The 27,004-nt window shown below is 54.4% G+C and overlaps 1 protein-coding gene across 2 annotated transcripts in view; it reads right to left on the reverse strand.

Moving 5' to 3' along the window:
• The window catches only part of PMEPA1 (prostate transmembrane protein, androgen induced 1), a 59,175-nt gene extending 34,570 nt beyond the window's left edge, over positions 1-24,605 (reverse strand). The window contains exon 1 of one of the 2 annotated variants that reach the window (XM_031004914.2): positions 24,510-24,605. In XM_031004914.2, coding sequence (XP_030860774.1) covers positions 24,510-24,513 — 4 coding nt within the window. In that variant the 5' untranslated portion in view covers positions 24,514-24,605. Of the gene's footprint in view, positions 1-23,523; positions 24,160-24,509 lie in introns of those variants that run through there. The other variant, XM_019017425.4, reaches the window with a different exon arrangement.
• Between the last annotated feature and the right edge of the window lie 2,399 nt (positions 24,606-27,004).

Raw genomic sequence — 27,004 nt, forward strand, 5'->3', positions numbered from 1 at the left:
TCAGGGTGACACCCAAACACCCTCTAAACTGGGGAGTGGGCCTCCATGCAGCCAAGGTTCCAAGGGAGGAAGAACAGCATCCGGGAGCTCCCAGAACCTCAACACAAGCCGTGCGCTGGCCTCTCCTTCCGGTTACACTCCGGGGCAGCCGGACAGGGGTGGCTCTTCTAAATGGGGGAACTAGTTTCTTCCCCTGGGACTGTCAGCTTCCAATCTAGAGAAAGACCTGCTGCCTGCCAGATGCCCAGTGCCTGCCAGGGCTCATTCACTCCAGCGACCTTTCTCTGATGGGGTGCCAGCCAAGTGGTCACTTCCTTTCCATGCCTGCCCTGCTCATGGCAGCTTCTATATGAGACTGGTCTGCTCTCCTTCCTCTGTCTTTCCTTCCTGTCCTCCCTTCCTTCCTTCTTCTCTCTCAAATGTTGTAAAGCCCAGACGCTGGAACCAGACAAAGCCCATCTCCACCACCTTCAGGCTGTGTGGTCCAAGGGAAGTCACCTCCCTGAGCCTCAGTTTACCCAGCTGTGAAATGGGGTCTCAACCACCTGTCCTAAAGAGCTGTTGTGATGATTAAATGCCCTTGTGCATTTAACCCACTAACCAGCCACTAACACGGCATCCACTGGCTCTTTCAACAGCGAGGCCCTGGGCAGGCCCCTTCCCCCTCTCTGGGCCTCAAGGCCCTCACCTGTGAGGTGGAGTGACCAGAAGTACCTGCCTCAATCCCATGCAATGAGGAGGAGATGACAGTGCACACCAAAGAGTGGAGCTCAGTGCTGGACCCGCAGTGAACACCCCACAAACAAAACCACGGTCAGGCTTAGGATCCCCACCAAAAACAGCTGTCTACACTAATCCCGTGGGGAGGACAGTGCACCAGGGAGACATACCCAGAGGACCTCTCCAGCTGCTCCTTACAGCAGCCTCCCAAAAGGGTGATGGGCTATGTCAGAGGACTGCAGAGTTTTCCCCCATTTCTGTTTTTGGTTTCCGCACTCTCATTTTTAATAATTGCTTTTAAACGACTGTTCCTAATCTTCGCTCCTCTTGCAGCAAGCAGCCCACAAGCTCTGCCGTCTGTGGGCACAGCCTCTGGTTCTGCCCCAGACGTGGATGTGTAGGTTCTAGAACCGATCTGCCAACGCGGAGGAATGAGTTCAAGACGTGGAGCAATGTTCTTTTTCCGTTAAGGGGTTCAACTGAGCGACTTCCTTCTTCTCCAGGTGATCTCCTGTGCCTGGGGCACCTGTGCCTGGGGCTGGTCCAAGGCTCCGCAAGATAGCACATCAGTGAAGTGACCCAGAAGCCACTGACTCAGCCCTGCCATTTAACAGAGGGACCCCAAGGCCAGAGGGGACATGACTTGCCTAGAGCAACCCAACCAGGTCAGGAAAGAACCCAGGTGCTTTTTGCATGTGTGACTTCCCCTACAGCCACTCCCTGGTCTGGCAATCACGACAGACATTACTAATCAATTGCCACACTCCTTCTCAAAGAGCCCAGCCCTGCCTCCAGGAGCTTCCTCTCCCCACTGCACCAGGAAGGCTCTATCCATCAGGCAAATACAACTTTTTTGCCAACTCTTCCCCAAACATAGTCATGGGGTGGTTGACCTGAAAAGAAAGGATTAAATACTCAGAAGAAAGATGAGAAATCCAGCAGAACAAGATCAGGGGCATTTGGGGAGCAACTGACACAGCTGGGCTCCAGGAGTCACCAGAAATATCCACAGCAATGTCTGGCCTCTGCACCTGTGCTACAGGGCCCTGCTCAGCCTGCCCTTCTCAACTCCAAGCTGACCCAAGCTTGCCCAAACTCATTTCCAGCCCACAAGGGCCCCCAGCAGGGCTCCTGAGCCATGAGCTCTCTCTAGTCTATGGGTTCCCTGTCCAGGGAAGTAAGTCTGAACCTGCATCTAGACCGGGCCCTGACATTGGACCCACCCTGGGTTCAGTGTCTTTCCCTCTTCCCCTCTCACTGTGAGCACCATAAGGTCAGGCCGGGTGGTTCAGGCCTCTCTGCTACTTCTGCCCTCACCACAGGACGGCCTCAGCTCAGCCCTCACCACAGGACGGCCTCAGCTCAGCCCCCGCCTCGGGAAGGCCTCAGCTCAGCCTCCACCTCGGGACGGCCTCAGCTCAGCCTCCACCAGTTTTGAATTCCCCAGGGGAGTAGGCACCTGGGTGTTTCTCCCTATTCCAAGATTTCTCCGTTTTCCTCCTCAGGTCAGTGCAACTACTTTCTATTTAGCCTCATGTGAGTAATTATGCAGGGAGCAAGTTGGAGAGCGGGGTGTCTGGGGCCTGGATTGAGTTACATCAGGGTTCCTCAACCTCCACCTGCCTGACCTTAGGAAGGAGACACTTCTTTGTGGGGTGGAGTGGGGTGGGCTGTTCTGGGCATGGCAGGCTGTTGAGTTGCATCCCTGGCCTCTACCTACTAGATGCCTATGGGGTAGGCACTTCCTCCATGCCCCAGGTTGTGACAACCAAAAAGTCTCCAGACACTGCCAATGTCCCTAGGGGGCAGTTGAGAACCCCAGAGTTAGAGTATCAGGAAGCCACAAAGAACGGCAGGCAGCAAGGGCTGAATGACGACCACATCATCATCCTCAGCACCCGGTGGTCGACCTCACTCTGCCAGGCAGGGAACTTTGTGCCAGGCAGAGCCTCACATTCATTCTCCCTAAGGAATCACGGCAAATGCTCACATTCCCATTTGACAGATGAGGCGACTGAGGCTAAAAGAGGTACAGGCCTTGGATAGGCAAACACCAAGCCTAGAGCCAGGGAATCAAACTGGAGATTCTGCCTCTCTCCTGGGTCAGTACTTGGAGCTTCTTGTCACTAACGGCCATGAGGACAAGGTGGCTTCGGGGATGTTCCCGCCTGTCCTCCCCTTTACGAGGCACCCAGGCATGGTGAGCATGCCCTGAGTGGGTGGGGGTGGGAATTCTGCATCTTTCCCCAGGGGTTTCTTTGGCTCAGACCTGGCTGAGCGCTGCCTCTGGGCCTTCGATCCCCGCTGGCAGCCCGCCCCAGACTTATTGGCACAGGCTGTGGGGTTTTATTTAGACGGTGTCAGCTAAACAGCTCTGGGCGCATGGGCCCGAGTGGGCGTCAGCTTGATTGGGTTTCAAAACGCGTTTCTGTTTGGGAGCTGCCTCTATCATTAGAAATTGGTGCACGTTTTGTTGGTAGGGCTGGTCACTCGCTGGGCAGGCGGAGGGAGAACTGGCCGCCTCCTTTGAAGCCAGTTTCCCCTCACCCACTATCCACCCCCTCTCTTCTGTCTCGGCCCAAATCCCACTTTCTGGGGCCTTCCCCCAACCCCTGACCCTTCGGAACAAAGGGAGCATAAGTGTCTAGACCGCCAGTCTGAACGTGAGAAGGGGGTATTGTGTGACCAGGACAGAGGCCTGGCCTTCCCAGGCAGAAAGGTCGGCTGGGGATTGGGGCGAGGTGAGGGGTGACTCTGGCCTGGTCCACCTCTGTGGCAACAGACACCACCCCGTTCCTCCTGGGGAGTCCAGCATCGGACCCAGGACCGGGAATCAGACCTAGGTCAGTGCCAAGATGGGACAGTCTCCAAATGAAACTCGGGGAATCCTCTTTGCCCGTCGCTAAAGGAACTAGTTCAAGGAGAGTCCTCACAACTGTGCCCACATAAATAGCTGTTTCTCATGATGATCAGCTTAGAAGCTTCGAGTACATTCCCAGCTCGGGGGACAAGGGGACCCAGGGGCTGCCCTGAATCTGCCTCCCAGGGCCATGGGGAGATGCTCCTGCCTCCTACTCACCCTCTCTGGGTCTCAGGGACCTGTCGTAAAAAGAGAGGCTGTGGCCTTTCAGGCGTGTTTGACCACAGAAGCCTTTGATTGTGAATCAAAGTCTGATTCAGCAGCTCTATATATCAGAGGGACGCAGACACGGCGCTGCTTGGGCTGACGTGGGTCCCAGGGGCCAGTGGCTGCATCGCCCGGCAGCAGCCGAGGTCCATGGGGCACTTACTGTGTGCGAGGCATTTGCTGAGCTTCTCCCAACACCCGATGCACTCCTCACCTCAGCTCCATGAGGTAGGAACTGTCGGTGTCACCCCATTTTATGGATAAGGAGGACGAGGCTCTTGGGTGAAGGCACAGCCAGCCAGATCTAACCCTCCCACCTGCCTGGCTTTCAGCCTGGGGGCCTCCATGTGGAACCCTCCCTGCCTTTGCCAGCTGGGCTGACAGGGAGGCCAGAGAGGTTCCCAAGCGAGCCTCTGACCTCACCTCTTAGCGAAGAGATGCTGGGCAGCGGCTTGGGGCACAGACCACCCGGGGGGGCCGGGCCCAGTGCCTGCACCCACCCCCACCACTGCCACCCGCCCTGCATCAGCGCTACACATGCAAATGCTCCTGAGAATATCCCCAGAGAAGAAACTTACCTCCATGTGCTGGAATTGCAGGCATTTTGACTTTTCGCCTGTCATTTATCCAATTCTTTGAATTTTTCGTTAAATAAGGAGTGTATATCACTTTTTACAATCAGAAGAGCCATGCTATTTTTATTGTGAAGCAAAAAAGAAGGATTAATTAACTGTAGCAGGAGGCGGGGTCTCCATTGCTATGTTGGGTGTAGAGGGTCATGTGCAAACAGGTGGCAGGGGCCTGGAGAGCAGGCGCGCACCCCAGCCTGAGCTTCTCCTGCTTGGGCTCTGTCCTGGGAAACACTCGGTGTGGATGAAGATCTGGCTTCTTCTGAGTTTTGTAAGTGACACGCCCAGCCGACCCCCACCTGCCGGAAGTCTGGGGTGGAGCCTGGCCGTCTACTCCTCACCCACCAGTTGGTGAGGATCCAGGAGCCAGGGGTTCTGGAACTTGCACCTCCTGGGAGAAAATGTGTGAGCATGCAGGTTCCTGCACTCACCCCATTTCAGTTCACATCCGAGGAAAGAACTACTGCGCCTGATAAATGCTGATGCCTCTACACCCCGAGGCCTGGGGATCCCGCTTACAAGGCTACCAGAGAAGTGGCGTTAGAGAAAGCTGGTCCTGGTGCCTCCTCCTTGTCCCTACCGGCCCCTCGGTCTTTTCCTACGGGACTTCTGAAAAGCTGTTCTACAGTCATTGGTTTTCTGGCCGATTTCCAGTCTGCCACGCTAGAGCTGGCCTGTCTTTTTCACGGTTGTGTGTGTCCAAAACACTAGGCCCACCACACAGTAGGTGCTCAATGAATGTGTCAGATGAGTTCATGAATGGCGTGAAATATTGAGTATAATTACCCATTAGCGAGGTTCCTAATTGTGCAAAATGGCAAATGCCACCCAGCCTTCTGGTGTCCCCTCCCATTAACATGGCATGAGGGGAGCCTCCTTCTCCCCAACTCTTCCGAAGGTCCCTCCAGCAGAGGGGCTGCACTAGGGGTTCTTGTGCAGGCTCTGAAGGAGGAGGAACAGACCGAGGACCAGTCAAGGCCCCAGACTGACTGAGAGTCGAATCACAGTCTCTGGGCTGGTCTAGGAGGGCGAAGGTGTCCAGGCTACAGCAGCCCCAGGGACAGGCACCACTGGAACCGCTCCTCTCCCCTGAGCTGATGCCAGCTCCTACTCCCCAAAACTCCTTTCCTGCTTCCTCAGGGATGGGGTAGGGAGAACGTTTTCCCCCGAAGAAAATCATTACTGTGCTGTTGAGGGTTACACAGGTCGCAGCAGAGGTGGGAATAGGACAGGGGAGGCAGGACCCTCACCCTCACTCTCACCCCTCTCGGAGGAAGAAGCTGCGAGCTAAGGCTGGGTGCACCATCTCCCGGTCCAGACTGTCCATTTCATGCTCACAGAGGAGCTCAGACCCACCTCACTGGTGCCCGCAGCCCTCATTCCAAAGCCACCCCCGCTGTGTGGTCTTGAACAACTACCTCCATCTGCAGAGAGGGGGAACAGAACCCTGGGTGTGCCTGGGACGGGCTGCTTCCTGAAACCTCCCCCTGGGCAGAACTCCTACTCACACTGCAGGCCTCATTCTCACATCTCCTTCCCCGACGAGCCTCCCAACCTTTCACATCCCACCGCCCTCTTCTCCCTTTTCACGGTGAGGTCCCGGGGCTTACGGAGCCACCACTCCTCCAATACTGGCTACATCTTACAAACAGAACAGGCTTCGTTTCTCGAGCATTTACAAAGCACCCAGGACTGAGCTGAGCCCTCGCCACAAACTGTCTCACTTAATTCTTACGATGCCCCCTGTGTAGTGGGTGCTTATTACAATCCCCATTTTACAGATGAAGAAACAGAGGCTCATAGAGGAGACGCAACCCCGAGGACACTCTGATGTGGTGACCACTCACTCCCTATGGACGGGGTGTGGCCTCCCCTGGACTTGGGCAGCTGCAAGCACCAAGGCACAGCCCACCAGGTGTGGGAAGAGTCATGGGGGCAGGTGAGCAATGGGTTGTCAGGGCTGGTGGCAGGAACTCACAGGGCAGCCCAGACAGGGGAGCGAAGCTCCCACCTCATGACCAGGGTGCCCAGTACTCCTGAGCACGGTCCCTCTGAAGCCCCTCCCTGCCAGGCCACTGCTCCTGCCAAGGGCCCAGGTCTGTACCTGGCCTGCAGCTGGCGGGTCACGAGCACGGCCACTTTTGGTCCCAGGAGGATTCAATTCCTCGAGGGCTGAGGCTGCCAGATGCAGAGGAGGCCAAGTGGCTGTCCCACCCCATGCCAGCCGGGTGCCACTGGCAGGGCGGCTTGTGGAAGCCATGGTCACCTGGAGCCTGAGGAACCTCCGTCCACCTCCTCTTGCCTGGATACTCTTCATTGTGGAAAGAAAAGGCAGAGATCCAGGCCAGGCTAAGTGGGAGGGTTCTGTTCTACAGGACAGCACTCAGCAATGTCTCAGGGAGCAGGGGGCTGCCTAAGTGCTGCTGGTAATAGGACTATTTTCCATCTTTCACGACTCATGATAATCAACTGTTTATCTCAATCCCTGCTGTGGGTCAAGGTGTCCCAGGCAGTGGTCAAACCAAAACCTAATCAGAATTAACCTGGCAGAATCAGGGCATAAGGAAACATGGCAAAACTCAGCCAAGTCCCGAAGTGGCAAAACCATGATGTTCACACTTATGTTGTGAGCAGGCCGGGAGTGGCCGCCTCGCTCGGCGTTCCTGCCCAGCAGCCAGGAGCTGTGTCTGAAGCCCGCCTACCCCACGCCTCCCAGGGCCAGGATCTCACATTCCAGCCGACCTGCAGTACCTCTGCGGGCTGCCATAAAAATTCCTAGACAGGTAGTCAGGTAGGAGGCAGGCCCACAGGATGAGCAGAGAGACCGGGCCCAGAGTGCCAAGTGCCCTCCCTGCCCCACACAAGTCAGAGCCAGTGGGCTCAGGAGCTGCCTCCCTGACCTTTCCCCCTAGTTCTTGTAGGATGAGACCCAAGCCCAGGATCCGAGACCTGCGTCCAGGAAGGTCTGCCAAACCACAAGCCAGACAGGCGGCAGAACCTCCCCAACACCTCCTCGCCCCGGGACTTTTCCTAGCGGTAAAAGTCGAAGGTGGGGGCCAGCAGACGGTGGCGGCCAGCAGGTGGCAGGTGTAACTGCAAGGCCTGGGGCTGGGACACACCTGAGCCCTTTTCTTCACTTGCTTCCAATTGTCTTTCTCTCTCCCCAGAGCTAAAAAGGTACATGAGGAGGCTAAATAATAAGTCACAGACCTATTCTGCAGAATATCCACCAATTTCAGACATCACAGAACAATTAAATTAAGGAGATTTTTTTTTCCATTACAAAAAGGGAACATCGAGATCTTGGTTAAAATACACAGAGATCAGGATGCCACACAGCTGCGACCTGGGGCAGGATACACACACTCTGAGTCTCAGCAGGCTCTTCTGCAAGCCTTGTGAGGAGGTGTTGGGTGGTGACGGGGCACCAAGGAAGTACTCAGTGAAGTGCTGGCTTCTCCATCATCAGCAGCAGGCTGAGATTCAGGCTGGAGCCTCATCACCAGCTGGGAGCATCTCTGAGCTTTCTCTGCAGGTGAGGACGGGAGGTCCTTCTCTGTCCACACCTCTCCACCTCCCAGCCCTGCAGCAGGGCCACAGCCTGGACCACAGAACTCCATCTCCCACCTTTCTGAGGGCAACATGACCCTGTGACCTTGATCTCATTAGACTCGAGTTGACCCTGACCTTCAAATAGCTGGGTGACCTCAAAAGGCCAAAGAGCAAAGTGCTTCCATCCTACAGGAGGAGGTGCGGATCTGTAACTGCTGATTAAAGGCCCACGAGGGGCTTGGGACACAGCTCCCAAATGACACTCTCAGCCTTCCCGATTTTTGCCATACTCAAGTACCCCATTAAAGGAATTAAAATTCTTCAGTATTTTTCTTTTCAACTGAAATAAAATATTCAATTGGTTTACTTATTACTTAACCCGATCTTAAGCAATAATACTCATGAAATCGACAATGTGCTTGTTATATTTTTCCTAACATACATTCACGTGAGTACGGAACTATTAAATTTTAAACGACCATCCACGTGCCATCTCCAATTTTCTCATGCGCTACCATTTGCTTCGGGTTTATAGATTTCTTGGAACTGACATGGGAGGGTGGCTAGGACACAGATGGGTGCAATGGGCTGGACATCCAGCGGGGCCAATTACAAGTCATGCACCCTTGGGCAATTGACTTCTGCCCTCTGAGCCTCAGTCTCTTTATCTGTAAAACAGGTCTAGTAGCTCTTGGAGGGTTGCATGTAGCGCCGTGTAAGACAAGTCTAGTAGCTCTCGCAGGGTTGCATGTGGTGCTGTGCCTGGCACATGGTAGGCACTCAGGAAATAAGGGGAGGGGGGTCCATGCTGCCCTCACAACACGAGGAAGTCAGGACTGCTTCCCAGCACTTCTATCTCTAGATGAAAAATAGGCCTGAGAGCCACAAAGCCGGTAAGTGAGGCTGCCGTGACTGTGACCTGGCATCCCGGTGCCACAGCCACACTGCTCTTTTCTTCTTCTTCTTCAGAGCATGCTAGAGTCAAGGGGAGAGGGACCACTGCCTGTCAGCCCATCTCACTCCAACGAGGCCCTTCAAACACCCACCTCAGCAGCCATGCCCCAAGCCCAGGACACGAAGCTCCACACTGAGGTCCACGCTGTCTGGGAGGAAGGCAGCCTCAGCGTTCGCCGCCTCTGAGTAACCACCTCCCCAAGACATGATTCATACCTGTCTGGGGTCACCCACATCCTCATTCCCTGCAAAGGAATGCAGGCCAGGTGAGGCGGGCAGGCGGTGGCTCTGGGCTGGAGCCCAGCGGGGCTGGCATCAGCGGCTGATGGGCCAACCCAGCCCCAGAGCTGCTGGAGTCTGTCCAGTCTCCAAGGCTCTGCCACCATCCTGGGCCCCCTGGCTGGGGCTGGGACAGACACCCAGGTCTCTGTACCCGTTATGGGCCCAGATTCAGGTTACAAAATGTTTTACCCACTGAAGCACCTGGCATTTCACCGCTAGAGAATCGGACCTCCAGCCCAGCTTGGCCCTTTCACAATCCGTCTGCCCTGCTTAAAACTGCAGGCCTGGCCGGGCGCAGTGGCTCACGCCTGTAATCTTTGGGAGGCTGAAGCGGGAAGATCAATTGAGATCAGAAGTTCGAGACCAGCCTGGCCAACATGGTGAAAACCCATCTCCCAAACTACTAGAATTACAGGTGTGAGCCACTGTGCCTGGCCTAGCAGTACTCCTCTGATTAGCACCAGAAGGATTTTGTGGCTGAAAAGTGGCCTGAGTTTCCTCCTCCCCCTCACCAGACCTCAACTTACCCATCTGCAAGCTTGGGGCTGAGGGCAGCTTAGCGGGCTTAACTCTGCCACACCCTGGAATTACCCGGGGAGTTTTACGAAACCCAGATGGCCTGGCCCCATCCCAGAGGTAGTGGGTCTGGGGTGCTGCCACAGCCCCTCAGGTGGTGTTAATGTGTGGCCAGGACTGAGAACCACTGCATTTTGAAGAAGGCTAGAGAGGGTCCCTCCAGTCCAGATGTTCTCTGGACTCTCTCCTCACCCCTCCTGGGGAGCTCAGATCCTGCCCAAGCACCCCACTGGTCACAGGGACCACTTTCTCCCTTCAGCTGCAACCTGTTACCGACAATTTCTGCTCCCTCCTGCTCTGAGCCCCAGGGATCGCTGCTGGCACCCTTCCAAGGAGGGAAGTGTGTGGAGGATGGGAGGAGGAGGAAGGAGCAGAGGCCCCCAACCAGCCCATCCCTTAAACCAAGTGACAGGCGGTTCTGAGGCTCAGGGGAAGGTGGGCTCGTCCCTGCCTAGACAAATGAGGCACAGGCTTCAGGAAGAAAGAAGTATGAGCCTGGGCGCCCCTGGGGCTCCAGGAATGCCAGGAAAACCTTGTGTCTAGAACTTTCCCCTTCAACCATGGGCTGGCAAAGGGTCCTGCTTCTCTCTGACTCTCCCTCTCACCCTGTGCCAAGACACTGCAGCCCAAGTTCAAATCCTGCTCTGCGGTGTGCTGGGCAATCCCTGGCAGGTGACTTTGCTCCACCTCCTCCACGCGATGGGGTTGCCATGAGGATTAATGAGACAGGGTGTGCAAAGTGCTCAGTGAGCACCTGCCACTGTCAGTAGGAATTGCTAGGGTTCAAAAAGCCGCGACGTCACCGGCAAGAACCCAGAAAAACAAGGAGACAAAGCTGTTGGGTGTTGGGTTCATTCCCTAAATACTGACTGCCTCCCAGATTCTCCCCTTTCTTGTCTTTGTTCCTGAACCCCACCCTCAACTCCGCTCTGAGTCTATTCTGGGAAAAGGATCCAGAACTCATTCTCACTAGAGTGAAAGGGAATGCCGCGAAGTGCTCAGAGCAGAGCTCAAGACTTCTGTGGAGAGAGGCTGGCAAGAGAAAATGGAGGCCTCTGTGCACATTTCCGTTTACACCCCTGATTTTTAAAAAAGGAAAATGACATATTGTCAAGGAACCAAGGAGTAATGCTTACTCCGGGCAGCCATGCTCTTCGGGGAGCCTTGCTCTCGGAGTCACCCTTGGATGTGGCTTCACTGAAGTGTGGGAGTTCCCGCTACATGGTAGCTGAAGTGTGGGGCTGGGCCATCCACAGATGGGGAACGTCCTTAGAACTCATGGAAGGAACTGCCTTGGGACTCACACAGGGTGACAAGGAGGAGCAGATGGGAGTTGGTCCTGGTGGCTGCATGCACCAGGATTTCTGCAGCCCCACTAGTCTTTCAGTCAGCCATTTGTCTGCACAACTTCCAGTTTTCCCCATAAGGATCATCCACAACCCGATGGTCAACAAGTGTCATCACTCAAGCCCTCTCTGAGCCCCGACTGGGAGCAGACACTGGGAGTACCACCTCGGTGAGGATCTGAGCCCAGCAAGGATGGAGGGTGCAACTGATTAGCAATGTCTGTTATGGGCAGCAAGTAGGGGACGCTGGATGGAATGCCATGCACTCAACATCCCTCATCTATACTTTGAAAGTCACTAGGCAGCTCAATAAATACTGGCTGGATTCTACAGGGTTACTGGCAAATTTTTCCTCCAGTGAACTTTCTCATAGCCATCCAACCAGCAGCTAGACAGACACCAATGACATGCTTTGCACTTGGCTAGGAGCTGGATATTGAAAACGACCTGAGAGAGACCCTTGTTTCCCGATGCAGAGTGGAGGATGCAGTGCAGCTATGCAGATGGGGAACCAACCAGAGGAAAGCACTGCAGGAAGAAATATTCCCCTTGCAGGCAGAGCCTAGATTTATACGGACAGTTGGAATTTGGACTCATAATTACACCTCTGGGCCATGTGGCAAACAACTCTGATTACCCTCTAGACGGGAGGACAGTGACAATTTAGGGCCAAAGCAACTAATAAAATTAGGCAAAATAAGTGGCACCATGTGTAAGTTCACACATTTTGGAGAATAATGCAAAGAACGAACAACCGCAAACATCTAATAATTGTCATTGTTAGAGAAATGAGTGGGGAATGGGGCAGAGGCTCCCTTACACGTGAGCCTAAACATTTAAACATTTATTTCATGGTAGGTCCAGCTGATACATTTTTTAAAGAGGCAACATTCTCTGCATCTGTGGCTTATGACTTCAAACGTCTCTCCAGGTCTGGGGTGGGGGCATCCCTCCCGTGTCAGCCTGCTCAGAGATCAAGATCCATAAACACAGGGAGAGATACACCCGAGATAGGAGTGCATTGAGCTGCGATCTATCCTAACGATCAACAGCAGCAAATGGAGTGGTGTTTAAAGGCTGGTTGGTGTTATTTCATTGGTTATATTCACCCATGTAATTGACACCCTCTCCGTCATGTCAATACACCCGCCTCTTTTTCCCATATCATAAATAGATTAGAAAACCAGTTTCCTCCTATGGCCGTGACCCTATTGGCTTCTAAGCTCAGCCCCATATGAATCAGCCCTGGCTCACCGTGATGGCATCTGAAATGACTCAATAACGAGGAGGCATAGACACCAATAAATGAATCATGTCTTCCGCAAGACCAAACCTTTGGCTTTTACAGACACCAATTACAAAGTAGAAAGAAAAGAACAAAGAAATTACTCAGGGTGTTTGCGCAAAGTTGATTCAGACGTTTACAGAATTATTACCAACTAAATTGTTTTTAGGAAGGCAATTAGAACCCTGGCCAGCTACAGACATCAGCTCAGCCCGGTGAGGGGAATGTGCGGAACTGGCGGGGCGGGCACCAAGTTCCTGCAGGGTTCCCAGACCTGTGCAAAGCTCCCCGGCTTCACTTTCCACCTTCTTCTGGAAAGCTGCTCCAGACCTTGCAGAAATCCTAAGATGTCAGCACGTACATATAGAGACACACACACACACACACAGACTTGGCAAGTCTCTGTATTAACTTTTATTTTTTATTCCTTAAATGTAGCAGCCATAAGAGGACATCGAGAGTCTCCCTTCTCTGGGAGTCTGAAGCACATCACTGACCACAACCAAACTCTCATGCCATCTCTCAACTGACATCCACGAGGTGTTTCAGATTGAAGCTCTGCTACCTGCTGTATAACTCAGGGGAATGAAGAAAGGTGTTTGCTGTGGCCCCATGCAAATTCTGAGCCTCCCTAAAGGAAGTGTGGTCTCTGGAATGAATCACCCACAGGGCTCGAACCGAATCTTGTTGTCTGGGCATCTGAACCTTATGGGACAGCTTGTGCAGTCTGTGGGTGTTGCCCACATCAAGGATGTGCAAGCCTAGTGGGCAGCTTGATGCAAGAAGGAGCCAACCTGAGCTCCGCCCAGCTCACACTCTCGGGCAGCCGTCCTGCTTATCACCAATCCCTACTTACCATCGGCACCAACACTCTCGTGGCCATTTATTGAGCATCTACTAGGAATTAGCCCTGTGATACATGCTTAAAAGACAATTTATTTAATCACCTCTGTGCAGTAATTATAAATCCTAGTTTATAAATCAGTCAGCCAAGATCAGGGAGAGTAAGGAGCTGACCAAAGACTCCACATCTAGAAAGAAGCTGAGCTATGTTAAAGAGCCCCAGGACCCCGCCACAGTCTCTCTCCCTGTGCAACTACCAGGTGCCAGGACTGCCCCACAGGCCAAGCAAGGCGTGTGGGGTGCAGGGCAGTCTCTCGGGATTTGGTCTAGATGAGCAGAGGGGTAACTAGGCAACTGAGGCCACTGGTGCTGAAAACCTCCTGGGGGAAAGGCAGTTTGCATTGCTCAAAATTTCTGAAAAACTGATTCAGCTTCCCACTTCTCTTGCTGCCGAGGACACGGCCTGGAAAATCTGATTTCACCTGCCTGGGGGAACCCAGGGCAAAGCTGGGAGAAGGTCAGGCTCACCTGAGCTCACCCTGTGACACACCTGTGGGAGGTGGGATGCCCATGTTGGACTCCAACAAGGGACCTCAGAGAAGCCTCCCGGCCTCAGCGGTTGGAACTCACATGTTTCGACAGTCCATGTTTTACATATATCATACATAAAATACAAATGTATATTGTATATACTTGAAGATATGTGGCTCTAAATATAAAAACACACCTTTTTATATTCTTAACCACTGAAACTCAGGCAAATTCATGGCTGGATTTGTCACTTTCATGCTCCCAAAGCCAGTGATGGAACTGGCCCCTCCTGGAGACCTTAAGGACCAGCAGAGACTCTTCCACTCCTGATGCTGATGCGATTTGCATACTGGGAGTCCATGACAACCTGTCAATGACAATAGAGGCTGACAGCTGCCACTGACAGACCCCTCCACAGGCCCATGCTTTACCGAACATGTTCGGGGGAACAGGGAAACTGAGGCACACAATAACTCCACTTCCACCAACTGTCAAAATGTTTATTGATCTATTTGGTGCCAAGATCGTGCAACTTTTATCAACACAAATAAGCACTTGGCACAGCCACCTCCCCTGAAGCCCCAAAAGCCTATAGTGGGGGCAAATGATATAGGACAGTTTCTTAAGACTTAAAAGGCAAAGTGGCATCTCGAACCTGCATGGCTGTTAGGTGGTTCTAGCTGTGGCCGTCCAGCCCGAGGGGAGGCTAGCACCACTGCTAAGGAGGATTGGGAGGTGTTTCTTGCTGATGGTGAAGAGTTGGTTCGTGGAGGTCACAATCAACCTTTATCCACCATCCAGATCCCGGAGCCACTGGGGATTTTCAACTTGTTACTAAATAAAATTCTCTTTTCTGCCAGTACAGCCATTTCCCAAGCCCACTGAAACGATAAAAAATGATTTTAGTTAAAAGACATCAAAAAAGGAGCCGGGCATGGTGGCTCACACCTGTAATCTCAGCACTTTGGGAGGCTGAGGCAGGCAGATCACCCGAGGTCAGGAGTTTGAGACCAGCCTGGCCAACATGGCAAAACCCTGTCTCTACTAAAAATACAAAAAAATTAGCCAGGTGTGATGACTCATGCCTGTAGTCCCAGCTACTTGGGAGACTGAGGCAGGAGAATCACTTGAACCCGGGAGGTAGAGGTTGCAGTGAGCTGAGATCGCACCACTGCACTCCAGCCTGGGTAACAGAGCAAGATTCCATTTCAAAAAAAAAAGAAAAGAAAAGAAAAAAGGAGACATCAAAAAAAAAAAAAAAGAAGAAAATCAGACTACAGTTCGAATCTTTCTGACATCCTTATTAGTTTATGGCAGGCACTGATTCCAAGCCACCTTTCTTCCTACCCCCATTCCCATTAACAACAGGTACATATTAGAATGTGCTGGAGCATTAGGAATAGCTGATCACCACCTGATACCGCCGAAGTTGAGTCACAATAGCTGCTTAGCTCGGTCCAGCATGTGGCATCTCAACATCACCTCTGAGCAAACTCCACCTTCCTCCGTGAGGACAATAACCCCAAAACACTCCCAGTCTGCAGCAAGTGTGTGCCAAGAAGAATCACCCTAGGAATTCTCCTTCTGGGGGCCTGCAGCAAGCCCTGGCAATGCATTTTTGCCATTTGATGGCCTTTGTAGGACTAAAGCCATCACTGTGAAACCTTGACCACCCAGGGCAACTGGAGCGGGTGCAGGGGAGGTGGGTCTGCATTGACTTCTGTACCTGCCCCTTAGCTCTAGAAGAGAGGGCAGGTATGAAACTCGGGCACAGTTTCCTGCCCCAAATAGTGGAAACTTTGGAGCATTAAAAATCACATTTTGTGCCAGAGGTGCTTTTCAGGTAACGGTCTTTACAACCCCATAGAACAGATGTCATTCTTCCTTCCACTTCACAGAGGGTCAACTGGAGACTCGGGAGGATACCACGCTCACCCCCAGAATGAAGATCTTCAAAGCCTGTATCTTGACCACAAGAATCTGGAATCTCTTGAAAGTTCACCTGCCCACTTCCTCCCTTCATCCAACGCACATGAGACTCCTACCAGGTTCAGGGACACAACCAACAACAACCCCTCAGTGCTTGGTGCCTGGAGGGAAAGCAGACATGGCACAGCTAATGACACAAAGATTCCATTACTGCCATGACAGGTGTGACAGGAGGAAGGCCAGGGTGCTCCTGGGCCCCAAACAGGACACCAGGCTGGGGGTCTCCCTAGGCGAGGCCCTGAAGGTGCCTCTGAGTGTGGCCTCTCAGCTTCCCTTCTGAAATGACTCGTGTTCTTTCACCTGTCTCCCTACAAAGGCAGCAGCTCACAGAGGGCAGGAATTTGTCTGTGTCGTTCCCTGACGTTCTGCGGCCCTGGGAACAGCACAGGAGGTCAGAGGTGTGTGGCAAATGGTGCTGAATGCTGAGCCCCTGCGGAGGCTGTGTCTAGTGATGTCCCCTAACAAGTCTACATTTGATTCCCTGGGAACATTCCCCAGCTACTCCCCAAACCCCCGCCACGACATCTGTTGGTGCTGGTATGTCAGAGATGCACAGAGAGCTGGAGACAGAGACACCAGCTCCTCATGCAGCCTGACAAGGCACGTGTGTTTTGGGGAGACATTTCCAATGAAAGCCAGTGTCTTGCCAGAGTAGAATGGACCCAATTGCTCTGAGAGGTGGCCAATTCGTATGTGTTCTTCCCTAACAAATGGTCCAATATGGGCTTGCAGTCTTGGGAGCCTAAAATAGCACTGCAATGGCCAATCTTGCAAAGAAAGCCCTGGAGCTCAGGAGGTCAGTGTAGTGGAAAAGAAAGCTTGGGAGTGTGGACTGCAAGGTCAGGGAGCTTGCGTTTGAATCCCAATGGAGCATCAGTTCCTGGCTGTGTGACCTCGAGCAAGTATCTTACACTCTCTGATCCCATTTTTGTATCCGCAAATTGGTGCAATAGCTCTCTCAGGGTTGTTTTGAACACTGAGAAAAATGTGTCACTAATACCTGGCACATAATAATCTCTTCACATTCAACTAGGAAAAAGAGCAGAAGCAAAAAAATCCATCAGTAACCCAGGAACAGAAAAGAGAAGTCATTCTGTGGCTCTCGGATAGTCTGGGGATGCCCCAAGCTCTTCCAGGCTCACCCCAGGGTGCTGAAGCCCCTGCCCTGGCTGGTAAGTCATTCTGGGATTTTTCCCGGTTTGGTGACAAACAGTTCTGCCAGTGCCTGCCTGACAAGACCCTGACGAGACCCTTGAGGTGTCAAGGTTTGGCTTTGTAGTGTCATCCAACGGGAAAATGAGGTTGACTGTCAGTACTCGGCACTGTCACAGCTTCACAGAGGGGTGCAGCCCACCCTGGGGAGAAGGCAGGAAGGAGTGCTTGGAGCAGAAGCAAAACTGAAGACCGGCCCCTCCCCGGCCCTCCCCCCGCTGCACCTGTTGATGGGGGTGGGGGACATCAGGGCCTTTCTTTTAATGGTTTGCCCCCACATACGCTCACCTGTTAAAAATTTCAATTGATTCTCACAAAGGGGAGCCCCAGACCATCAGAAGCTTCTGGGCTTTCTGCTCCCAGGTTAGGCTGTCTTAGGAACTGCAGCCAGTGGGGCATCTGGACATCAGGGCGGTGTTGACCTCACGGCCCCAGTTTTGTGCCTTGCCTTGTACCCCCTCTTCCAGCCTCTGTCCACCAAGCCTGGCAGTGGATTAAGCGAACCCTGCTGGCAGACCCGAAGAGACCGTCTGGGGCCTCTTGGGCCAGCAACAGGCATGCTGGGGTCGTTGCCAGCCAGGTCTGCGGTGGGCATGGCAAGGACAAGGAGTATTACACAGATAGTCAATTACCTCCATATTCAAGGCCATGGGCCCCAGATGGGCCTGTTGATTCCAACCTTCCCAGCCAGTCCGAGGATGGGCAACCTTTTTCTGGTGAAGGCCTTCTCATCACTAGGCACTCTGTTACAGAGTGACCGCTAGGGAACCAGGCAGAACGGACCATCGAGTCCAATCCGCCCCACCATCATCACTCACCTCTACGAACACACAGCTGCTCCAGACACTAGGCCACACACAGCCAGAATCTCTCTGCACCCTCAGCACAGGGACTATTATCACCCCACTTTACAGACCCATCAGATGACAGTGAAGAGGGGCACAAAGGGGACACGGCCAGCAAGTTTTGACGCCTCCATCCCTCTGGCCCTCGGTCTCACTCCTAACCCATCCACAGCAGGGCGGGTCCCTTGATGGGACAGATGGGGTCTGCCAGCAGGTTCTGTGGGGCTTCTTGGTGACAGGGGAGACAAAAGGAACTGCCAGCACTTGAAACCCAGGAGTTTTATGTCAAAATCTAACCATTCGGCTGCCCTGGAACGGAAAGATCTGGCCACTCACGGCCCATGTGGCAATGGTGGGCTGAGCAGTGGCCACAGTGCCTTTAAACTGGACCCTTGCCCCTGGTTCCCTGGAGCCCACCCCAAAGACAACTGAGTTTGCTTCCCTGAACCATGCTCCCCGAGCCTCGGGGAGCCCCTGGTACAGCATGGTACCATCCTTGTCACTCCAGAGGGTGCATGAAGAGTAGGTCCGCCTCCCGCACAGCTCCCGCACGTGCCCCAACCATGCGTGCGTTACGCAACACTTTGTAAAAAGCAAAAAATGGGCCCTCGGCTTCAATCTCCTTCTCTCAGCATGTGCACCGTACAGAACCCGAGGCTGGCAGCAGCACAGCCTCCGAAATTCACCGTGTAAGAGTTCCTTCTCTTTGGGCAGGATCCCAGACACCGAGGTGCCTGCAAACTTGGTCTCTGGATGCTAACACCTGAAGAGAGAAGGCCACACCGATCCTCAGGTTTGGACCCTGCCACCAGCACCTTCCTCCAAACATTTTCTGGCTTTTAAACTATTGACCGGACTATAAACGTTTAAACCCCCTGGCCCTGGGCCAAGATGGGAGTGGAGATGGTGGGGGCAGGCATGTGGGCATACCTGACCCCGTGGCTCTGGGGCAATTTGGTGGCGGGTGCATCTTGCAGCATGGAGGCTTCCTTGGGGCTCCTGAGGGAGGCAACTCTGCTATAGACGCTTCCAGCCTCCACAGACCTCCTGACGGCCTCCCTTCTCCTGGGCAGCGGCACACAGGGGTCCACCTTCCTTCTTTTATGGAGAGAGTGCATACCTTCGCACCTCTTACAGGGGAGAATGTGCACTCTTCCTCCTTTTCTTCTTACATGCCCAGAAGTTTTAACCATTCCCAACCCAAAGAGAAGAGGGCAGGAAAGACAGATGGGGTAGAAGCTGTGTGTGCCTGTGTATGAATGTGTGTGCGCACGTGTGTGTGTCTGCACGTGTGCGCATGCAAGCACCCACTCACAGGCGCGTGTGTGTTTGTACAGGAACAATTAGTTATTTTGTGCTTTGACAAATGCTAAACTCACCTCGACCCTGGGTCACACTGGGCAGTGTAGCTGGCTTAACCCAGACCTCCTGGGAAGCTGCGGCCAACTGTCTGACCTAAGATTCGGGTCACAGAACTCAACTCCCTTAATAACTCCCCTATTGCACCACAACCTAAAACCCAGACAGTCAGAAAACCTGTGGGTGAAAAGTCCCAGGGTTTAGCGGGCCCACAGGGGAGAACAGCTGGTGTTAGACATCTGTATTTTAACCCCAATCCAAAACATCAGCTTTCACTAACGCCAGGGTCTCTCCTTAGAAACGCAAATCCAAGATGAAAACGGGAAAACTTCATCTCAAGAGGAAGCCCCTATCTTTCCTTCATGGCACACAACAGGCACTCAGTAAAAGCTGAGTGGATGAGTGGCTGCGGAGTGGCCACAGGCCTTCACAGGGATGAACGTCTGACGGGAATTAAGGGTCTCCTGGCAACGCAGATGCTGCCCTCTGGCCCTCAAGCCCCTTAGGAGAAACCACTAACTGATTAAACAGTGGTCTCAGTAGGGGGCATTTGACCATGTCTGGAGACATTTCTGGCTGTCAAACCTGGGAGAGGGGTGCTGGTATCTAGTGGGTGTGGGAGAGGGGTGCTGGTATCTAGTGGGTGTAGGCCAGCGGTGCTGCTAACAACTTACAGAGCACAGGACGGCCTTTCCTGCCTCCCAACAAAGAATTACCGGGCTCAGATTGTCACAGTGCCAAGGCACTGTCTCTAAACCCTCACTTGATTCAAGCAAGTGTCAAACAGCATGTGCCAGGCAAGCCCAGGGAAACCTGGGTGTCCTGTGAGTTTCTGATATTTTCTCATATTTGTTTGGAAAAGGTTGGAGAAGAATCAGAGGCTCGGTGACTCTGGCCAGCGGGTGATGTTAAAAAGACAGCTGCCACCGCAGATACCACCAGAGATGGGCCCAGGGCAGCGGCACCTCCCAGGACCCTCAGGAAACGCCTCCCGCGTGAGCAGACACCGGATGGCCCCAGGTTCAGTCTTTCCCGAGAGCGAACTTAGCATCCATCTGGGCCCCAGAAGTTTGAGGCAACAGCCAGAGGAGAAAGACCGGGGGTAATCTCTGAGACGCAGCAGAACTGAAATGAGGTAGATGAGGTTGCCAGGAAAACCAGGTGCCAGGCGTCCTTTCCTCAAAAGTAGCCGCGTCAAGCTCCAGGCTGACATCTGCAAGGCTGTCACTCGTGCTGCCTGCTTTTAATCCCAGGACTCTTGGCTTTTTAAAAGAAAGGGTTTTCCCACGGGTATGTTTTGGGAACACTGAATTCCCACCAGACAGCAGCCTCATCCCTCGACTCTCAGAAAAAATGGGGCCCCAGGAGTGTCCTGTTACAGTCAAGCCCACTCCATTCAGCATCCTGAGAGCAGACGTGGCTCCCGGGGTACAAAGGGGCTCTGACAATTTCCCCCAGCCCCCAATTTCAAGGAGGACCTGCTCTGGGGCCCAAGTACCAAATTCAAGAGGTGTGGGTGTGCAGTCCAAGAGAAACCACCCTGGCCTGGGGCTGGTGTGGGTTTTAGACCTCGGGCAAAACTTTCCACGGTGGACTTTCCTCATCTGTAAGCCAGGGATGCGAACCCCGAGCTTGCGTAGGCTCCTCTCAGGTCTGAAATTTAGGGTAGCTGAAGACCACACAGGGGAACCAGCAGTGGGTGGGAAGCCCGGTCCAGCCTGAAGACCTCCAGCCAGGTTCAGCAGGGGAGAGGCCCTATCTTGAAAGACTATAGAACTGTAGATTTCATCCATCACGGTCTCATTCTTCAGATGAAGACAGTGAGGCCCATCGTGGCTTAAGGACCTAGCAAGGTCAATTTCTTTCTGCCAAAAGAAGGTATCTTACAGGATAGGAGCCACTTGGACACTGCCTCAAAGCCCAACTCCAAACCATCCATCAAGTTCTCGTTGCAAACAACTCCAGGCATGTACTAGATGAAAAACAGCAGCCACTACTAGTTAAAAGAAAAACCAAATACTAGCTTTTTTCCTTTCTTTTTTCCTTCCCTCCTTCCTTCCTATCTTTTGGTGTAAAGAAACTCCAGGAGACACCAGGCCTTACCACTTCCTCACCCTAGTCTCTCGGGGAAATCTGATGAAAACAAACTGTTACAGTATACCTGCATTTTAAAGACTGGTTGGTTCCCTCCGTGCCTTGCAGCTTTCTTCCAATAAGTAGGGGGCTGTGTATACACAGAACACAGGACTAACTGGGGCACCCAGGGGCCAGCTGGAACAGGCTGGGGTTCCAGGTATTAACCCCAAGGGTCCCAATCACTCAAAGGCTGCTGGGGGCGGCGGGGCAAAGTGCAGAGGGCGGCGACAAGGCATTTAACAAGAGGCCTTGATGTCAGGTCAAAAACATCATGGACTGATGAGCCTAAGAAAGGACAGAAATAAGAACAATGCTTTTTTTTTTTTTTAAGTCCTGAACCATAAAGAGAGACAAGAGCAAAATGATGCACTGTGCCCAGCCCTTGGAATAAGGGTGACACAAGGATGTGTGCCCCTCGAGCAGGAGGCCCTCAAGGCAGCTTTACAGAGCAAAAGGCAAAAAGTGAGGCAAGGAGGGCACTGAAGCAGCAATCCATCTAAGGCAAGACTCTCCAAACGTGTGCGAACGTATTTTAATAACATCCTCGTGCATTTCATTAGCCTCCTGAGTTCACAAAGGGCCTCTGGGAAGGCAAGTCGGTTCCGCAAACGCTGGCTCTGGGCAGGTCCTCCTGGCACCTCGCTAGTCTGGCACAGGCCAGCTAGGGTGGGGTAGGGGGAGAGCTTTCCATTCCAGGCTGGGAGGGAGTGTGGAGAGGTGGATGGATGGAAGGACCCACCACCAAAGCCCGGCCAGCCTGGTTATTTTTACCACTTGAAGCTCACTGTATAGGCTCAGGGGCCACAAACTGGCAGCCGCCTGCGGACACTTGCTTATGAGCCGCCCAGACACTGCCTTCATTCCACAGCGGCTGCTTCTCAGCTCCAGGCCCCAGCTAGGGGCAGCCTGGCCCCCAGCAGGGAAGGGCTGTGTGCCCCTTCACCTGGCGTGCTTCTTCAGGGCGGGGATGGGGAAACTAAAGCTCAGGGAAGCAAAAGGTCCCCGAAAAGGTGGGCTGGGGAGCAAGGTGTAGGCTAGAAGCTAGAAGCCAGAACCCGGGAGGTAGTGGTTCAATTCTCCACTCAACCAAATGTCCACCTAGGTGGGCTGTGTGTGCAGGAGGTAGAGACTTACTTATCTGAACTTTTGGGTGCCCAGGCGGCTGCGTTAGCGACAAGGTTCAAAACCCCACACCCCACCGTTGGTCCACTGATCCCTTTTAGGGCCAGGCAGTCCCAAACACAAACAGCCCCAAACTTTGACTCCTTTGTAACCATGGTCTCAGCCAGACTGAACCAAGCTGTCCAGACAGAGGCTATTTATAGGTGCGTCGGGGACACAGACACTGGCACAATGACACACACACATTCAAGATCCACGCTGGGCCAGACGGGCCAGCGCTGAGCCCTGGTTTCAGACACCTGGACACACACGGTCCCCAGATCCGGCCCAACCAGACCAGACCCCCAGAAAGATGCACACGCTCAAGAAAGGCACCCCGGCCCGGACACGGGAAAGACACACAGAGAGAGGCAGGAAGACTCGGTGACACGCACTCTTGGGCAAGACCGCGACTCAGACCCCCAGACACCCCGAGAGACGCCGAAGACCCAGACAGAGCCACGCAGCCACGCACACTCCACAGACGCACGGACATCCACTCAGAGCCCGAGACACAGCGCCGCGAACACTCCAGACACACGCCCGGAGCCCCAGACACCTCGCAGACCAGACAGTGTCTCACACGCCCCTCCACCCCCGCCCAAAGTTGATAAAGAGCCGGCCTAAATGCTCCATCGCGACTGCCCTTAGGGAAATAAAATGGAAACTTCACGGATCCGCCCGCCCCAACCCTCCCGCGCCGTGCGCCGCCGCTGAGCCCCGGGTCCGAGTCCGGGCGGGCGGGGCGCGGACAGCGGGGGCCGTGCCAGGCTCGCAGCGCCGCGGGACAAAGCCGGGCCGGCCGCCAGCTGCCGCGAGCCGGGAGGGCGCGCCCGGGGCGCGGCGGGCGCTGCCGGGGCGCAGGGCGTTCGGTCCGAGGGGGCGCGCAGGGCCCGGACCCCCGCTCGCAGCTGTGCCCCGACATAGGGTCCGAGCCCGACGGAGTCTCCGGGGAGGGGGGCGTGGGGTCACTCACTGATCTCCATGCTCTGGAACAAAGAGCGTTTGCAGTTGCACGTGCAGGAGACATTGGGCTGCCCGGCGGCGGCGGCGGCGGTGCTGTTGACCCCCATCAAGCGGTGCATGGACGGCGCGGCGGCGCGGCGCGGGGCGCGGGGGGCGCGGGGGCGGCCGGGGGGGGCTCCGGCCGGCGCCCGGAGCTGGGGCCCCGCATGCAGGAGGCGCGCGGCGGGGGAGGCGCGCCCCGGCTCGCCGGGCTCGGGTCGCCGCCAAGTTCCCGGGGCGCCGCGGGGCTCAGTGCGCGGGACCGCGCTCCGCTGCGCCCCCCCGGCCTCCCCTCGGCAGCCCCGGGGGCGTCGGCAGTGCCCGCGGGTGGCGTCCGGAAAATGGGCTGGCAGCGGGGCGCGCGCTGCCGCCGGGGCTGAGCCTCTGCCGCTAGCTTTCCCCAGCCGAGCGCCTCCGCCGCCGCCGCCGCCGCCGCCTCCTCCTCCTCATTCAAGTCCAAGGAGATCGGGTTTCGCTCCGAGACCGCGGTCGGAGGCAGGCAGACGGTCTGACGTCAGCGCTAGACGGGGCTGCCGGTTCCCACCGCGCGGGGGCCGGGGAGGGGGCGCGCGCTGCGCCAATCCCCGCCGAGGTTCCCCCGCACCCCCTCCCCGAGCCGGGGGGCGGGGTGACGGGAAACGGGGCGGGCTCTTAAAGGGCCAGAGCTAGGCGGCCCACGTAGACCCGGCACCCGCGCAACGGAGGAGGGGCGCTGTGCCCTCTCCCCAACGGCGGTCAGCTTGGAACGCCTGCCCGGCGCACGCCCGGGGCCGGGGAGCCGAACTCAGTGCCAGCCGCACCCGGGCGGGTTGCTGGTGCGCCCTCCCCTCGCCCCCGTCCCTGGGGTCCTTGACCCAGGCTCTTGGGGCTAGCCTATCTTCTGAGGAGCACAAGGTCCCTGGGGGCTCAGGGAAAAGAAATTGGAGAAAGCGGGAGGAAGCCCCCAAGATGGATCACCCATTGCCTGATTTCGCAGGAGACTGTCCGCCTTCAGTTCTCCAGCAGCTCGGGGATCATGGCCCACTGAACCCCCAAGCGCTTTCACCCGAACCCAAGGAGAACGACCAGGAAAGACGGGAACTCGCGTAGACACGCCCGGAAGCCCTTGTCATGTAAATAGCTGTCGGGGACTGGTGTATTGTCGCCGCCCCAGCCGGCGGGACCTGGGGCGAATCCACACCCATTGTCTGCTGCCCGAGGGGCCACCGGCTGGGGGGCGCGGCTGCGGAGTTCAAAAGGGGTACGAGCGGGAGGGGTGTACTTTTAGTTCATTAAGTTTTAATTACAGGAGTGCTACAAGAACACATTCTTAAGGTTTAAAAAGATATTAAAATATTACATAAGAGACCTCCCCTCCCTGGCCCACCTCCAGCCTCTTAAGAATTTAGTGTGTCGCCTTTTAGACACTTTCTCAAAGCTTCACTTATTTAACAGGCACTTAAGGAGCACCTACCTGTGCCAGAAACTCTCCAAATATTAACTCAACCTGACACCGACTCAGTGTGGCCGAATATTACTCTCCCCATTTTACAGAGCGGGAAGCTGGTCAAGGAAGTCGCTTGTTGAAAGTCACACAGTGGTGGAGCCTGTGTTCCAACCCAGGACCCTGGGGAGCTGCCTCCCCCTCTCCCGCATAGTCCTGATTCTTTAAGTGTCCACATATTCCTGTAATGCCTGGAGTTTCAGTAATTAGCAGGGACTTAGTGTGTTCAGAGAAAAAAAAAGCTTTTAAAAATTATTGTTACTGTGTTTGTAACAGTTTGGATAGAGAAGGAAAAGCTGGAATTTGGGAAGTGAAGGTGGCCTCGGGGGAGAACTTACCTAGACCAGAGCGAATTCATCCTGAAGAACTCAGAGAAAGCCGGTGCAGGAAGTGGGTTCCCGCTCTCCCTGCACAGGCACAGTGGTGCCGCCAGAGCTCTCCCAGAAAGACCAGGAGGCTTGTTCTGGAGAAGTCAAGCCCAGGGATGTGGCTCAGGCTGGTCCAGGCTCTTTGGAGGAGTCCAAACGTGCCCAGCCCAGAGGGAGGTTCAGAGGCACTGACCGTCTTCTGTTTGGGAGGAGAAGCTCACTCTTGGAGCCACAGCCAGCACTAGGTCAGGATCCAGGCCCCAGCCCAGGAGTGGGGCAATACCCAGGGTCTACCCCAGATGGCAACCTGCTGTGAACTGGGCACCCTCAGCCCCTGCCTTGAGGAAGGGGCAATACCACCAGCGTGTCTTTTATCAGGGAAGATATTGCTGCAGTTTGGCCTCTGCAACTTAAGAGAAAAGCTGAAGTGTCCCCAAGCATCCCTTGGGGTGCCACTGCAAATACTGGCTGGGCCTGGAGATGACCTGGGTCCCATTCACTTCCTAGGGTGAAGGAGGTCATCATTACCACCCCTGCTTTCAGCCTTTTCTTCATTCATTCAATCAACAAACTCTGGCTGAGCTGCAACCCTGAGCCGGGGAATTCAGCCACTCCAGACACAGCCCCTGCCCTCCGGGAAGTCTCGGGAGACCTGGCTAGTCTGGCTGGGAGAAGTCACACGTTGATTGTCTTGGAAGTGAGATGGCATTTACACAATGGAGGCTGCACTGCCAGCAGGCAAAAATAACCAGTTAATTCAGTGGCTTAAAGAAACCAAACCTACCCACAACGCTTGACCTCCCATTGATCCGTCTGCGACACTGGCAGTGGCTACCATTTATTGAGTGCTGATGGTGTCACCTGGGATTGACTTAGTGGTCTCTGGCGCTAATTCCAAAGTTGATTCTGTCTGGAGAGCTTAATGCAGCGTTCAGACCTCAGGGTCCGAACCTGAGGGTCACCCAGAGATGAGTGGGACATAGCTGTGTGACCTCGGCTGAGTGCTTTCACCTCTCCAACCTCAGTTTCCTCTTCTGCAAAATGGGGTGGCTTCATGGCACCTTCACGTGGTGTGATTGCGAGGAATGAAGGGATCGATGCCTTGCAAGTAGAGGAGAAGGGGCCGGATACATCTTAGTTGTTATGTTATTTAATCATCTTGGCAACCCCGGGAGGGAGGAACCACTATCATTTTATTTTCCATTTTACAGATGAGGACAATGATGATTCCAGCACAGACAGGGCCCCTGACGGGGCAGTAGGAAAGGAGAATTGCTTTGGAAGGAGCATAGGCTGGACTGCCAGCACTCATAGGAGGCTTCGTGTGTGCCCAGGACTGCGAGAATTAAATACAGGACACCCAGTTCAGTTTGAATTTCAGATAAACTATGAATAATGTTTAGTGTAAGTATATCTCAATTTAACTGGATAGCTTGTATTTTTCTTTGTGAAATCTGATAACCCTAGATGTGCCAGGGACTGTGATGCTGGCAATTTGGGCATGAAGGGCAGAGCCCACTGTCAGGCACAGGCAGAGAAGGTCACAACTCCCTGATTCTACCCAGGAGAAATGGGCAGAGCCAAGGTGTTAATGGGCTGAG

The sequence above is a fragment of the Gorilla gorilla genome, chromosome 21, assembly GCF_029281585.2.
Source record: "Gorilla gorilla gorilla isolate KB3781 chromosome 21, NHGRI_mGorGor1-v2.1_pri, whole genome shotgun sequence".
Lineage (NCBI taxonomy): Eukaryota > Metazoa > Chordata > Mammalia > Primates > Hominidae > Gorilla > Gorilla gorilla.